Source organism: Daktulosphaira vitifoliae, unplaced genomic scaffold (genome assembly GCF_025091365.1).
Source record: "Daktulosphaira vitifoliae isolate Bord-2020 unplaced genomic scaffold, ASM2509136v1 Scaffold_2, whole genome shotgun sequence".
In the NCBI taxonomy this organism is placed as follows: domain Eukaryota; kingdom Metazoa; phylum Arthropoda; class Insecta; order Hemiptera; family Phylloxeridae; genus Daktulosphaira; species Daktulosphaira vitifoliae.
The window spans coordinates 12,644,454-12,655,743 of NW_026099573.1; the positions used below are offsets into that span (position 1 = coordinate 12,644,454).

At 25.8% G+C, this 11,290-nt stretch overlaps 2 protein-coding genes across 7 annotated transcripts in view; one reads left to right on the plus strand and one right to left on the minus strand.

Moving 5' to 3' along the window:
* LOC126900031 (uncharacterized) overlaps nt 1-11,290 on the plus strand; it is a 238,638-nt gene that overhangs the window by 187,160 nt on the left and 40,188 nt on the right. Inside the window, exons 1-3 of one of the 6 annotated variants that reach the window (XM_050675406.1) lie at nt 1,163-1,270; nt 1,484-2,347; nt 3,149-5,270. The exons of 4 other annotated variants lie outside the window; for them this stretch is intronic. In XM_050675406.1, the coding sequence (XP_050531363.1) occupies nt 1,626-2,347; nt 3,149-3,947 (1,521 nt within the window). In that variant the 5' untranslated portion in view covers nt 1,163-1,270; nt 1,484-1,625 and the 3' untranslated portion in view covers nt 3,948-5,270. Of the gene's footprint in view, nt 1-1,162; nt 1,271-1,483; nt 2,348-3,148; nt 5,271-11,290 lie in introns of those variants that run through there. One more of the 6 variants, XM_050675398.1, reaches the window with a different exon arrangement.
* The window catches only part of LOC126900025 (uncharacterized), a 105,448-nt gene that overhangs the window by 26,930 nt on the left and 67,228 nt on the right, over nt 1-11,290 (minus strand). The window lies entirely within an intron of this gene.

Here is an 11,290-nt window from a genome sequence, read left to right on the forward strand (position 1 = left end):
ATGCAATTAAAGATATTTAGAATATAATGAAAACGTTTTTTCGCGGTACACGAAAAACGCTAATTTCATAATAACTCAAAAACTGTTCTACTTTTTGTATTTTGGACTTCATTTTCGGACTCAGTGGAAGGTTTTACATAAAAAATGACTATCATAAGTCATAGGTCAGAAAATTTTTTTTTATTTGTAAACTAGTGTTATTTGTGATTGGTTAATTGTGATGGAAACCCTGCCGTGGGCGTAGTTAATGAATTGTAGAGGGCTGGTTTGAAACATGTGTTGATAAATAGTTATTTTTATTACCCTAAAAGGGAAACATTCTTTAGATGATTTTTTGCTTTATTCATATATATGTGATATTAAGTACATTTGTTAATAATTATACTACAGTATGATGATGTTGACGATGATGACTATAATGTTTGTGTGAAAAAGTGTGAAGATGATCCGATGATGAGAACTTATTTTAACATAACCGTAGTTTCCCAAGCCGACTGATAACACATGGGAGAGGGTATTGAACAGTATATAATATACATATAATTAAATAAATATATTAATACATTTTTTATGTCCTCCTCTAATGAAGTAGGAGTACAGTACTCATACCCAGAACACACAAAAAAAAGTAATCACATAGTATCATCTGCATAAGCTAAAACCTTTTCAGCTAAACTTAGATGAAAATGTAAACAAAATATTACAAAATTGGTAATTTTTTCTGAAAATTGTATATTTTTTTAAATACAATAACTTCTAGAAATTGTGATTATAGAAAATTTTTTCTTTTTTTAATTTAAAGTAAATTGTTTTAGTTTTATTTTAATGTAGGTCTATAGAAAGTAGGTCTTTTGAAACATTATCAAAAATTGAAAAAAATAAAATCTGATATGTTTCGTAAGCTCCCACGATACTATTGTAAATTATCGTATTTTCAAAAAAACTGTGTTAACAACAAGACAATGTAAGAAGTATTATCAATAAAAAGTGAAATGATTAACATTAACTGTTTTATAACTGTAATCTTTTGTAAATTTCTCTATTTTACCATAATTGAGGGGAATTTTTCAAAATTATTTCGTTGATAACTTCAATTTGAACAAAATTAGTTCAGCAGGAGTTGAGTCATATTTTATATGGACAAAAAAACGGCAAAATGAAACAAATAGCTCTTCAGCTACGTACCAAAGCTTAAAAATGAGTACGTACTTCATTTGTAACGAAAAATGTTATAAAACTTAAAAATATCGCTATTTTTTGCTGTTAACTGGTAAATATTGTCTATTTAAACAAACTTTGTCATATTTTAATAGGTTTCTATTTTAAGTTAAAAATAAGGCAAGCATTATATTGTCATTCAAATTTTTATTAATTTTTTAAAATGTTTTAAAACTTTTGCAACTCAATTAGTTTTTTACATCTTTTATTAATAATTATTGATTCTACATTTTAATATAAAAATGAATCTAAAATTTTATTTTAGTGTTTCAATTTTATGGAGTTTGAAATATGTTTTAACGAATTATTATAGTAAAATTGAATTCAAGTTATACTTAGTTGAGGTTGTAAATCACATTATATATCATACTCAATTTCAAGAAAAATTTAATTTATGGGATAATATAATGAAGACAGACGATTCTACAAAATTATTAAATACATCATTTAAAAAAAATATTGATGTCGATAATTTTACTTCTCATATATTTAGCTCCATATTAATTTCAATTAACTGTAGATATGCGAAATTATTGCAAATATATGACTGCTATATAACGATAATGATAAATGAATGTGAAAACTATTATAATAAAAAATTATTTTATAAATTTATTGAGTGCACTAAATTAATTCAAGAAGTTGTTTGTAATTCAAATGGTATGTTTCAAACTTTATATGATATTTTGATATTTATCAATAAATTAGAAATCAAGACCATATTTTCTGAATATGTAGCGCCCTATACAATAATTAACGAAATTCATAATGTTTATACATACACTTCATCAAAAACAAAACCGTGTGCGTCTACTTATATAACATCAAATGGTGAATTTGATACAGATGATGCCTGCAAGGATCTTTTAAATATCAAACATTTTCATATTGAAGCAACTAATAAGCTTCATAATCTTCCATTATTAGATGCAAACAGCAATATGACTAGTAATATTTTTCATAAATATTTGCTTGAAAAGTACAATGAAAAATATGTGTTACAGCAAGAAATAGATAAAAGTTTTGTTCAATTTATTTATGATGATCTCATAATATTTTTTAAAATAAATATCAAAAATGAGAATGAGAATTTTGGATTTAAAGAATTATTACATCCAACTGTACCTGGGTAAAGTTAATAATTACTAAAATTATAAGAACTAAAGTTAGCTTTAAGCTTATTACTATGATTAGTAATAACTGATTATTAATGAGTTCCGACAAATGTTAATGGTGTATCAGCGTTGCTACTTAATGTTAGTTATTTAATAATAATGATACTAATATTTCACAAGTAAAAACACATAAAATTACATAAATTAAAATTGTACAATTTATGGTATTCGCTGCAATACCCTAAAAAGGCTAAATATGTGAGCAGGAGATTAAGTTCATTTTTCTATGAACGGTCGATATAATGGGATCTTTTAAATTAAAATAAAATACTATACTTAATGTTTTGTATTGTGGATAGTATTTCTTCGAATTTACTTGTACCTTTTACATAATAATAAAAACTTTTGATGTGTCGTACCATTCGACGTCTAGTATACAATACAAATAAAGGCTTACGACCTACCATTCCCTGCCCACTCGATAAAAATGTAAATCTAAATCCAATGGTTTATATAACGAAAATTTTTGTCATTATACTCGCCGAATAAAATTAAAACATATGTATATTGATACAAATGTATAGTTTTATAATAATATTCAAATTTCGTTTTAATGACTTCATCAAAACTTTTACACAATAATTGCTCTACAATTTATAAAAATAACTTATTAGCAAAAATTCAAAAAAAAATTTTTTTTTTGAACCGTTTAGAATATTTTTTATTATTTTTGAGCATCATAATTGTGAATATCAAGTGGAAATATGAAAACATTTTGATATTATGAAAATAATAATATAATTTTATGTTTATAGACTTGTGCCACCATTGAATGTTATTACTGATCGTTTTAAGATTGCTGCACTAAACATATTATTTGCAAAACGTTATTTTGAGCCATTTATGAATATTAAAATTGTCATAGAAAATTATAAAAAAATAGACGCAATTGAAGTGTACGAAACTATGAATTTAGGAAACATTAAAAGAAAATATATATATTTTGGACAATTACTGAGGTGCAGATATGTTGAAATACTTAAAAACCATCACATAATTTTAGCCGCTATAATAAGCACATGTAGAAATGATCATTTTAGCATTACTGTTAATCACTCTGTTTATTGTATTAACCGACTCCGCAATTCAGTGTCTTTGTCAGTTAATATGTTTAAAGCCTTATTATTTATAATGTCAAAACTAAAAAAATTATGTATTTGGGAATATAACATAAAAGCCCCAAATTGTTTAAAAAAGCTAGCTAGTATTATAACGGAATATGTTTATGACATAAACGCTCTCAATATTGTTTTATCTGAATCAAAAATGATGAATGAAGTTGAAGCTATGACGTATATTGACAAATTATACGAGTATTTTAGCAAACTATATAAAGGTGTACGTAATGAAATGAGTCAACACTTAAAAAACCGATGCGAATTTTCACAAGGATTTACACATACTTCAACACTGAAAAGTACATTTAGTCTGAAGATTTTATCGGCCGTATATGATTTTTCAGTTTTTGAAGATATTTGCTCAGAAATGAATTCCTTTTGTTATAAAATTATTGAAAATGATTATGAAAAATTAGGATTTAAAGATTTAATATAAATACTATGCATAAACTTCTTTTAATGTAAAAGATGTATAATAATAATTACAACAAATAAATTTACAAATGTATTTGTTGTAATTTCATTTTTAACTTATATAATATATTACTGTGTTAATGTTATAATACTTATATAGTCTAAAGCATCGAGCCTCACACATTCTTATTCATTTCTTTATTAATACTTGGTAAAATTCAAAACTTTGTGTAAGATTGTATTAAACCCTTTTGCGGAGAATATCCCTATAATAAATGTGTATTTCAGTATACAGATTGCTGATTGGAAGTGGAGGCAAGACTTTACTATGGATCGGGGCAAAATAAATCAAAAACATAAACAGAAACACAAATTCTCTCCGTGAGAAACCACAGGGGGTCTTTGAATCATCCGATCGTCGAACATATACATTCATCAAATAATTTCCAGTGTTCTATTAGATTATACGACCAAAATTTTATTGTTAGAAGAACGTATACGTTCTATGATTGTTTGCAATTTATTGAATATATTTTGAATTTTATATTAATACAAATTAATTTTTACTATTTTAAAATATAATGTTTTTCAATATAAAAGAATTCTTTAATAATAGGGTCATTCCATGTGAAATCACCTAATGTGTGTGCTGGTATAGTTCAGAAATTTATGAAATTTATATCATAGACTTCTTAAAGGTCATTGACAACAAAAATAATATTTTTTTTTTTTTATTATTGTTTTTTTACCAGATAGTGCATTTTTTATAATTAAAAACATGAAAAAACAGCCTATGTTCTAGAGTCTATAACTTCACATCCAAATAAGCTATCATTGTGGAACTAGCACTGTTTTACTCATATTAAATAGTACTTCAATTTCATTCTTAAGTTTATGAATTTTGAATTTTTTTGAACATCGAAATTTTGATTTAAATTTTTTAAATTTTGCAGTATTTTAATAGCAAAATTTGAAGGTCAAAAAATTTTTTAATTACAATTTTTTTTTTCTTTTTAGAAACTTTTAGTTATATTCTTTTAACCCATATCATATTTGAATCGGTTTATAATTTTTTTTGTATCGTTTTACGGTCTTGAACACGCGTGGTTTGCTGAAAATAGCCAACTTTATCATCTCATTACACAAAAGTGACTGAACGAATTTTTTTCAAATTTACATAGTACTTACCTTTAGGCAATTAAAACGTCTGGTGAAAATTTGATGATGGAGAAATAATTTTAACGCCACTTATAGAACTTACAAAATTTACAATTTGCGTATTATGGAAAATCCACAAACTACGTAATTTTCAACATTTAATTTTTATTTTTTGCATTTATTCTGCACGAAAATAAAATACTACATTATTATTCTAAAAGTATAATAAAATGTGTTATATTTTTGAGTGTAATAGAGAATAATTTTTATTATATATTTCATTTTAATTTATTCTAAAATATAATTTAATTCTATTTATACATACATATAAGTTTTATTTTTGTTTATATTATACCTAATTATTTTGTTCTTATAATTTACAAAATTTTTATAGTATTGGATTTGGTGGACTTTGAAGTTATCTTATAATTCAGAGAATTTCCATTTTCAGGTATAAAACTGTGATGTTGACGAATAGCAGGACATTTTTTTGCAGTTTTATACCGCTCACCTAAGTGGTGTTCAAGTGAAAGTACCTCTAAAGCAGTTATATATAAGAACTCAATTCCTTTTATATTTAATTTACAATAATCAAACATTGCTCTTGGCGTAAGAATATGATTATTCGAAGTTCTTTGCAAACTAGCTTTATAGACCAATCGCTTAACTGTACCACCTATACCATCGCATGGACTCTTACCGTGTGCGGTCGCAAAAAAATTCCATTCTGCTTCTAAGCCAAAATCTGCTGTGTGATAACATAGATTGGCCATATTTTTATAATTTTTATATTGGCTGCTAGCTCCGTCAGAAAAGTAGTGAATTTTTATTATATTTGGCATGAAATCTTTTAGTTTTTTAATTAAGTGAGATTGATAGACATAAACCGCATCTGTATTATGTGTCAAATGATCACTAATAATACAATAATTTTTTGTTTGTAAAGAATCAATTGCATTAGATTTATAATAAATTGTATAAGGATGTAAAGTTGCTTGAGAATTTACCCAGTGGTAGCTTTGAATTTCATCCTGGATCACGAACGTGAAATTCTCATCAAAGTCGCCTAACACAATGCACTCATTTACAGCAAGAGAGTTTTTCTTTTCACGTAAGTACGTAGACTGAGCTTTTGAAATGAAATGGTGTTTTTTAACAATAGGTAGCTGCTCTACTAATTTTTCCAAAAATTCTGCTCTATTTTGAGTAATTTTGACAAGAGTTGTACGATCTGTGTGCACCCACTGACTATATACTATTTGATCAGTTATCGTGGTAGTATCTAATTTAAGCATTTGACGTTTGAGATTTTCAGGTCCAGGGCATCGATTACAATCATTGAGCATACATATTTCGTTATTAATATCACAGACAATACTTTTTATTAAATCGACTAAGTCTAAATTTAATTTAGCCCCTTCAATCATAAGTTTTATATTTTGATGGATCACGCACACGCATACGGAATGTGTACCACTTGCTCCAGCTAAAATACACCATTTAGGTCTTAATTCAGCAAATTTAGAAAAACCAATTTTATCATTAGGATTTTCCGTTTTATAATTTATATATAATTCTTTTAAGTTACACAAAATCAATCTTTTTTGTTTAGTAATTTTTTTACCATCAGCATCTTTTATATTAATAACGTCTTTCATACCGGGGCATACCCTGCTATAATCTTCATTATGATAAAAGTCATCAACATTTTTTATTACATTTGAATCAATTACTCGACCAGGTTTTTGAACGACAATGTCAGGTAAAACACCATGAACATCGACTAATTTTTTTACCTTTTTCACAAAGTATTCTGTGGCACCAAACTCTTCACAAATTTTTGAAACTGACCAAGATTTAGGCAACAGACTTAAAATTCTTATGTGTTGGCTAGTATCATTGGTTTCATTAAATTTTATTTTTAAGTTATTTATTAAACTTTCATACTCTTTAACGACATAATTACCGTTAGAAATAAAATGTGTGCTATTAGAAGAAGATGAAGGAATTTCATAAGCCGCGAAAAGTTTTTTTTTTACTACAGTACTTATAGCTTCAGCTTTTTTTTCAATAATAACTGGTCGGCGAATTTTACTTAAGTTTTTTAATGCAATAGGTGATATACCTAAATTGTTACAAGCGTTATTTATTGTTTCTAAATTATTTTCTATAGACTCATACACGGGTTCTTCATGCTCAACACTCATATTCAAGTAATCAGCAGAATCTTTCAAACGTTTTAAACATGTTTTACATAAGGCCTTTCCAGGTATTAATTCCAAATTTGAATATTCAAGAACAGTTTGTAGTTTTATTTCAATTAGACCTTTGCGGACAGTTATTTTATGTATATTAAATGGATCAGAACATTTTCTACCGAACACAAAATAAAAATAATCTAAATATTTTTTACTGTGATACTCACAAATTGTAGTTAAAGAACAGTTTATTCTATAAGCAAGGAGTTGTTGGTTTTCATTAGAAAAATCAAAAATATTTAATAATAATTGATTATTAACACCGTAAACCGATTTGTGACACTCTTCGTTCACTGCTATACCGACTGAGCATTCCATAATAATAAATTTAAACTAATTATAATCTAAAACAATAGTTAAAATCGATTTTATTAACACACAATTTACTAGTCACAACAATAAAAGTTACACATTGACTTGACTGCTCGGTGAAACACAATTGTCATTTTATATGGACAATCCTGTTATATTTAATAAAAATAGATAACCAGTTTTAAATGCTATTTAACATTGTCATATTACATGAAGAAATTGATACAAAAGTCACTATAAGTAATATGATAAAATTAATACCCTATGTATAATAAAGACAACCCATCGACATTATACTTTCCTTAGTACTAAACAAGAACAGTAATTTTAAAAATAGTTGCTTACAAAGGTATGTAGTATTTTATTTTCGTGCAGAATAAATGCAAAAAATAAAAATTAAATGTTGAAAATTACGTAGTTTGTGGATTTTCCATAATACGCAAATTGTAAATTTTGTAAGTTCTATAAGTGGCGTTAAAATTATTTCTCCATCATCAAATTTTCACCAGACGTTTTAATTGCCTAAAGGTAAGTACTATGTAAATTTGAAAAAAATTCGTTCAGTCACTTTTGTGTAATGAGATGATAAAGTTGGCTATTTTCAGCAAACCACGCGTGTTCAAGACCGTAAAACGATACAAAAAAAATTATAAACCGATTCAAATATGATATGGGTTAAAAGAATATAACTAAAAGTTTCTAAAAAGAAAAAAAAAATTGTAATTAAAAAATTTTTTGACCTTCAAATTTTGCTATTAAAATACTGCAAAATTTAAAAAATTTAAATCAAAATTTCGATGTTCAAAAAAATTCAAAATTCATAAACTTAAGAATGAAATTGAAGTACTATTTAATATGAGTAAAACAGTGCTAGTTCCACAATGATAGCTTATTTGGATGTGAAGTTATAGACTCTAGAACATAGGCTGTTTTTTCATGTTTTTAATTATAAAAAATGCACTATCTGGTAAAAAAACAATAATAAAAAAAAAAAAATATTATTTTTGTTGTCAATGACCTTTAAGAAGTCTATGATATAAATTTCATAAATTTCTGAACTATACCAGCACACACATTAGGTGATTTCACGTGGAATGACCCAAATTATAAAAATAAAGGACATGATTTTTTTTATAAATTTCAGTACAGCATATAATATACAGTAAGATGGGTCAAAAAAAGTTGATCATCGACATTTTAATGAGAACCCTTTTAATTTTATTATATTCATTATAATAGACATTTTGTGAAAATTTGAGTTTATTAATTCAATTTTACTGGCTTCTCAACAAAAAAGTTAATAAAACAATAGCAGTACAAGTGGGTCGTGGTACAGTATGGAAGTGGCTTGTTTGGACAAGTATAGATGATATCTGGCAGTGATTAAAATCAATATCATAAGAAACGTTCCGATGCAAAACTGTAGATAGTGTTTAATTTTAAGAAATTGTTAGATTATTTCAAAAGAAACAATAACTCTTATTCCCTTAATTTTATCCCAATTAGTATTTTGATTTATAATTATAATTTATGAATAAATAATAATTATAGTAATTAAATTTAGTATGAAATTGATATTCAATAATTTAATATTCTAATTTTTATAGAAATATTATAAAAATAATAAGGTAGTTGTATATTTCTTTACTTTTAACGCGTACAAAAATTTAAAGGGCTTGATGCAATACTTTTCAATAAAACATTTTTTTTATTTCTAACAAAGTTATAAGTTTTATACACTGGACTACAAGGGACTTTCATCAGAAACAAAAATATACTTTTCTAAATCAACATTTTGCTATGTGTTTCAAATGTGCAATTAGACTTTTTCAATCACTTCTAATTTATAACATTAATAATATTATTAAAAATCTCAGCATAGGGGGTTCGTGGCACAATGGGGATGTGGCACAGTTGGGTCAAGTAAAATGATATCTGACAATGATCAAAATCACCTTCATAAAAAACGCTTCGATGCAAATTTTTAGACAGTGTTTAATTTTAAAAAATTGGTGAGTTATTCCAAAATCAAATTATCTCCTGTTTCCTTTTTTATATCCTGATTAAGATAAAGTATGTCGAATGAAAGAGAATTATAAATATTATTTCTCATAAAAAATTGTATTGATCCATACACTTTTCAATAATTTATAGCATTATAAAATTAAAAATATAAAATCGAGATTTTTCACACAAAAATAGCATTCAGTAACTATTTAACCGTGAAGACAAAATAAAGTACGAATTTTTTTTTTCCATAATAAAGTACATTACATTAGCTTTAATTTAAGATATATATAAGAGTGTCAGACTTTTCGGAACACTTTCAAAAAATAAGTTGAAAAAGTTCTACTTTCTATATGCATTTTTTAGATTTGAAAACCCGTTGATGTTTCTTTTGTAATTATCCACCAATTTCTTAGAATTAAACACTATCTGAAGATTTGCATCAAAGCGTTTCTTATTATAATGAATTTAATCACTGTCAGATATTATTTATACATGTACCAACTATGCCATGTTCCCAATGTGCCGCGATACCACTGTGCTGGGTTTTTTAGAAATGATTTATATACCAACATGTTAACAAAAAATTTGGAAAATTATAGTTCACTAGTAGCACACACAAATAGAGTAAAAAAATTATTTAATTACACAGTAAAATGATTTAATTTTGTAATTGAAACCTATCATATCGTATGTGATTTGTCAATATACTCCAGAAAACATTATAATTGAATCTTTTTAATTGTCTGAATGGAGAACATGGGATAAGTAATTGTTTAATTAATAAATTAGAATTTTGTTTCAATTTTTGTGGGTAATATCTTCAACTAGATACAAATTTCATTCATTTGACATATCGTTGAAAAAAATAGGTAAAGTTAGAGCAGAAAAAATAAATGATAGTCACAAAGAAATACCCTCTCAGATGTGCATCAAAGCTAAAACCTAAAATATAGTAAAAATATTTTTAATATGAATAAGAAATTTCTTCTTGAAATTTGATAAAAAACAAATGAGTTGAACATTTATTTTAACTTAAAAAGATTTAAGAAAAAAATGCAAAAAATTCCATGCTATACGCGGGTTGGAACCTTGTACCCCAAGCGCGTAAGACTCGGCAACCGTACATCGTTTCCATCGACTGAAAAAAAATTGCAATTTCAGTTAGTTTGAATTTCAAAGTTATTTTTCTTGACTTCAAAAAAGCAAAAAGATTTAATTAAGTTTAACTTTCTATGCTATAACAATTTGATTTATATAGTATTTATGAAAATCAATGTACTCCCCTTACAGGTATTTTAAAATAAAATAAAACACAAAACCCAGAATTTTAACACAAAAATAACATATTTTTGAATACGGTAGTAATTTTCACAATGAAGACATATCCAGAAGTCAAATTATTTTTTTCAAATAAAGTATATTACATAAGCTTTCATTTAATATATATATAAGTGTCCGTATTTCCGGAACTTCAAAACCGACTAATTTAACCAAAAAGTTTACAATAATTATAATTTTTTTTGCACATTTCTCTTTATTCCGAGACCGAAGAGAATTGATCTAAATTTTGGAACTGTTATATTGTACTATATATGTTTGTGATTTTTTGATGTAGTGTTAAGTAAAG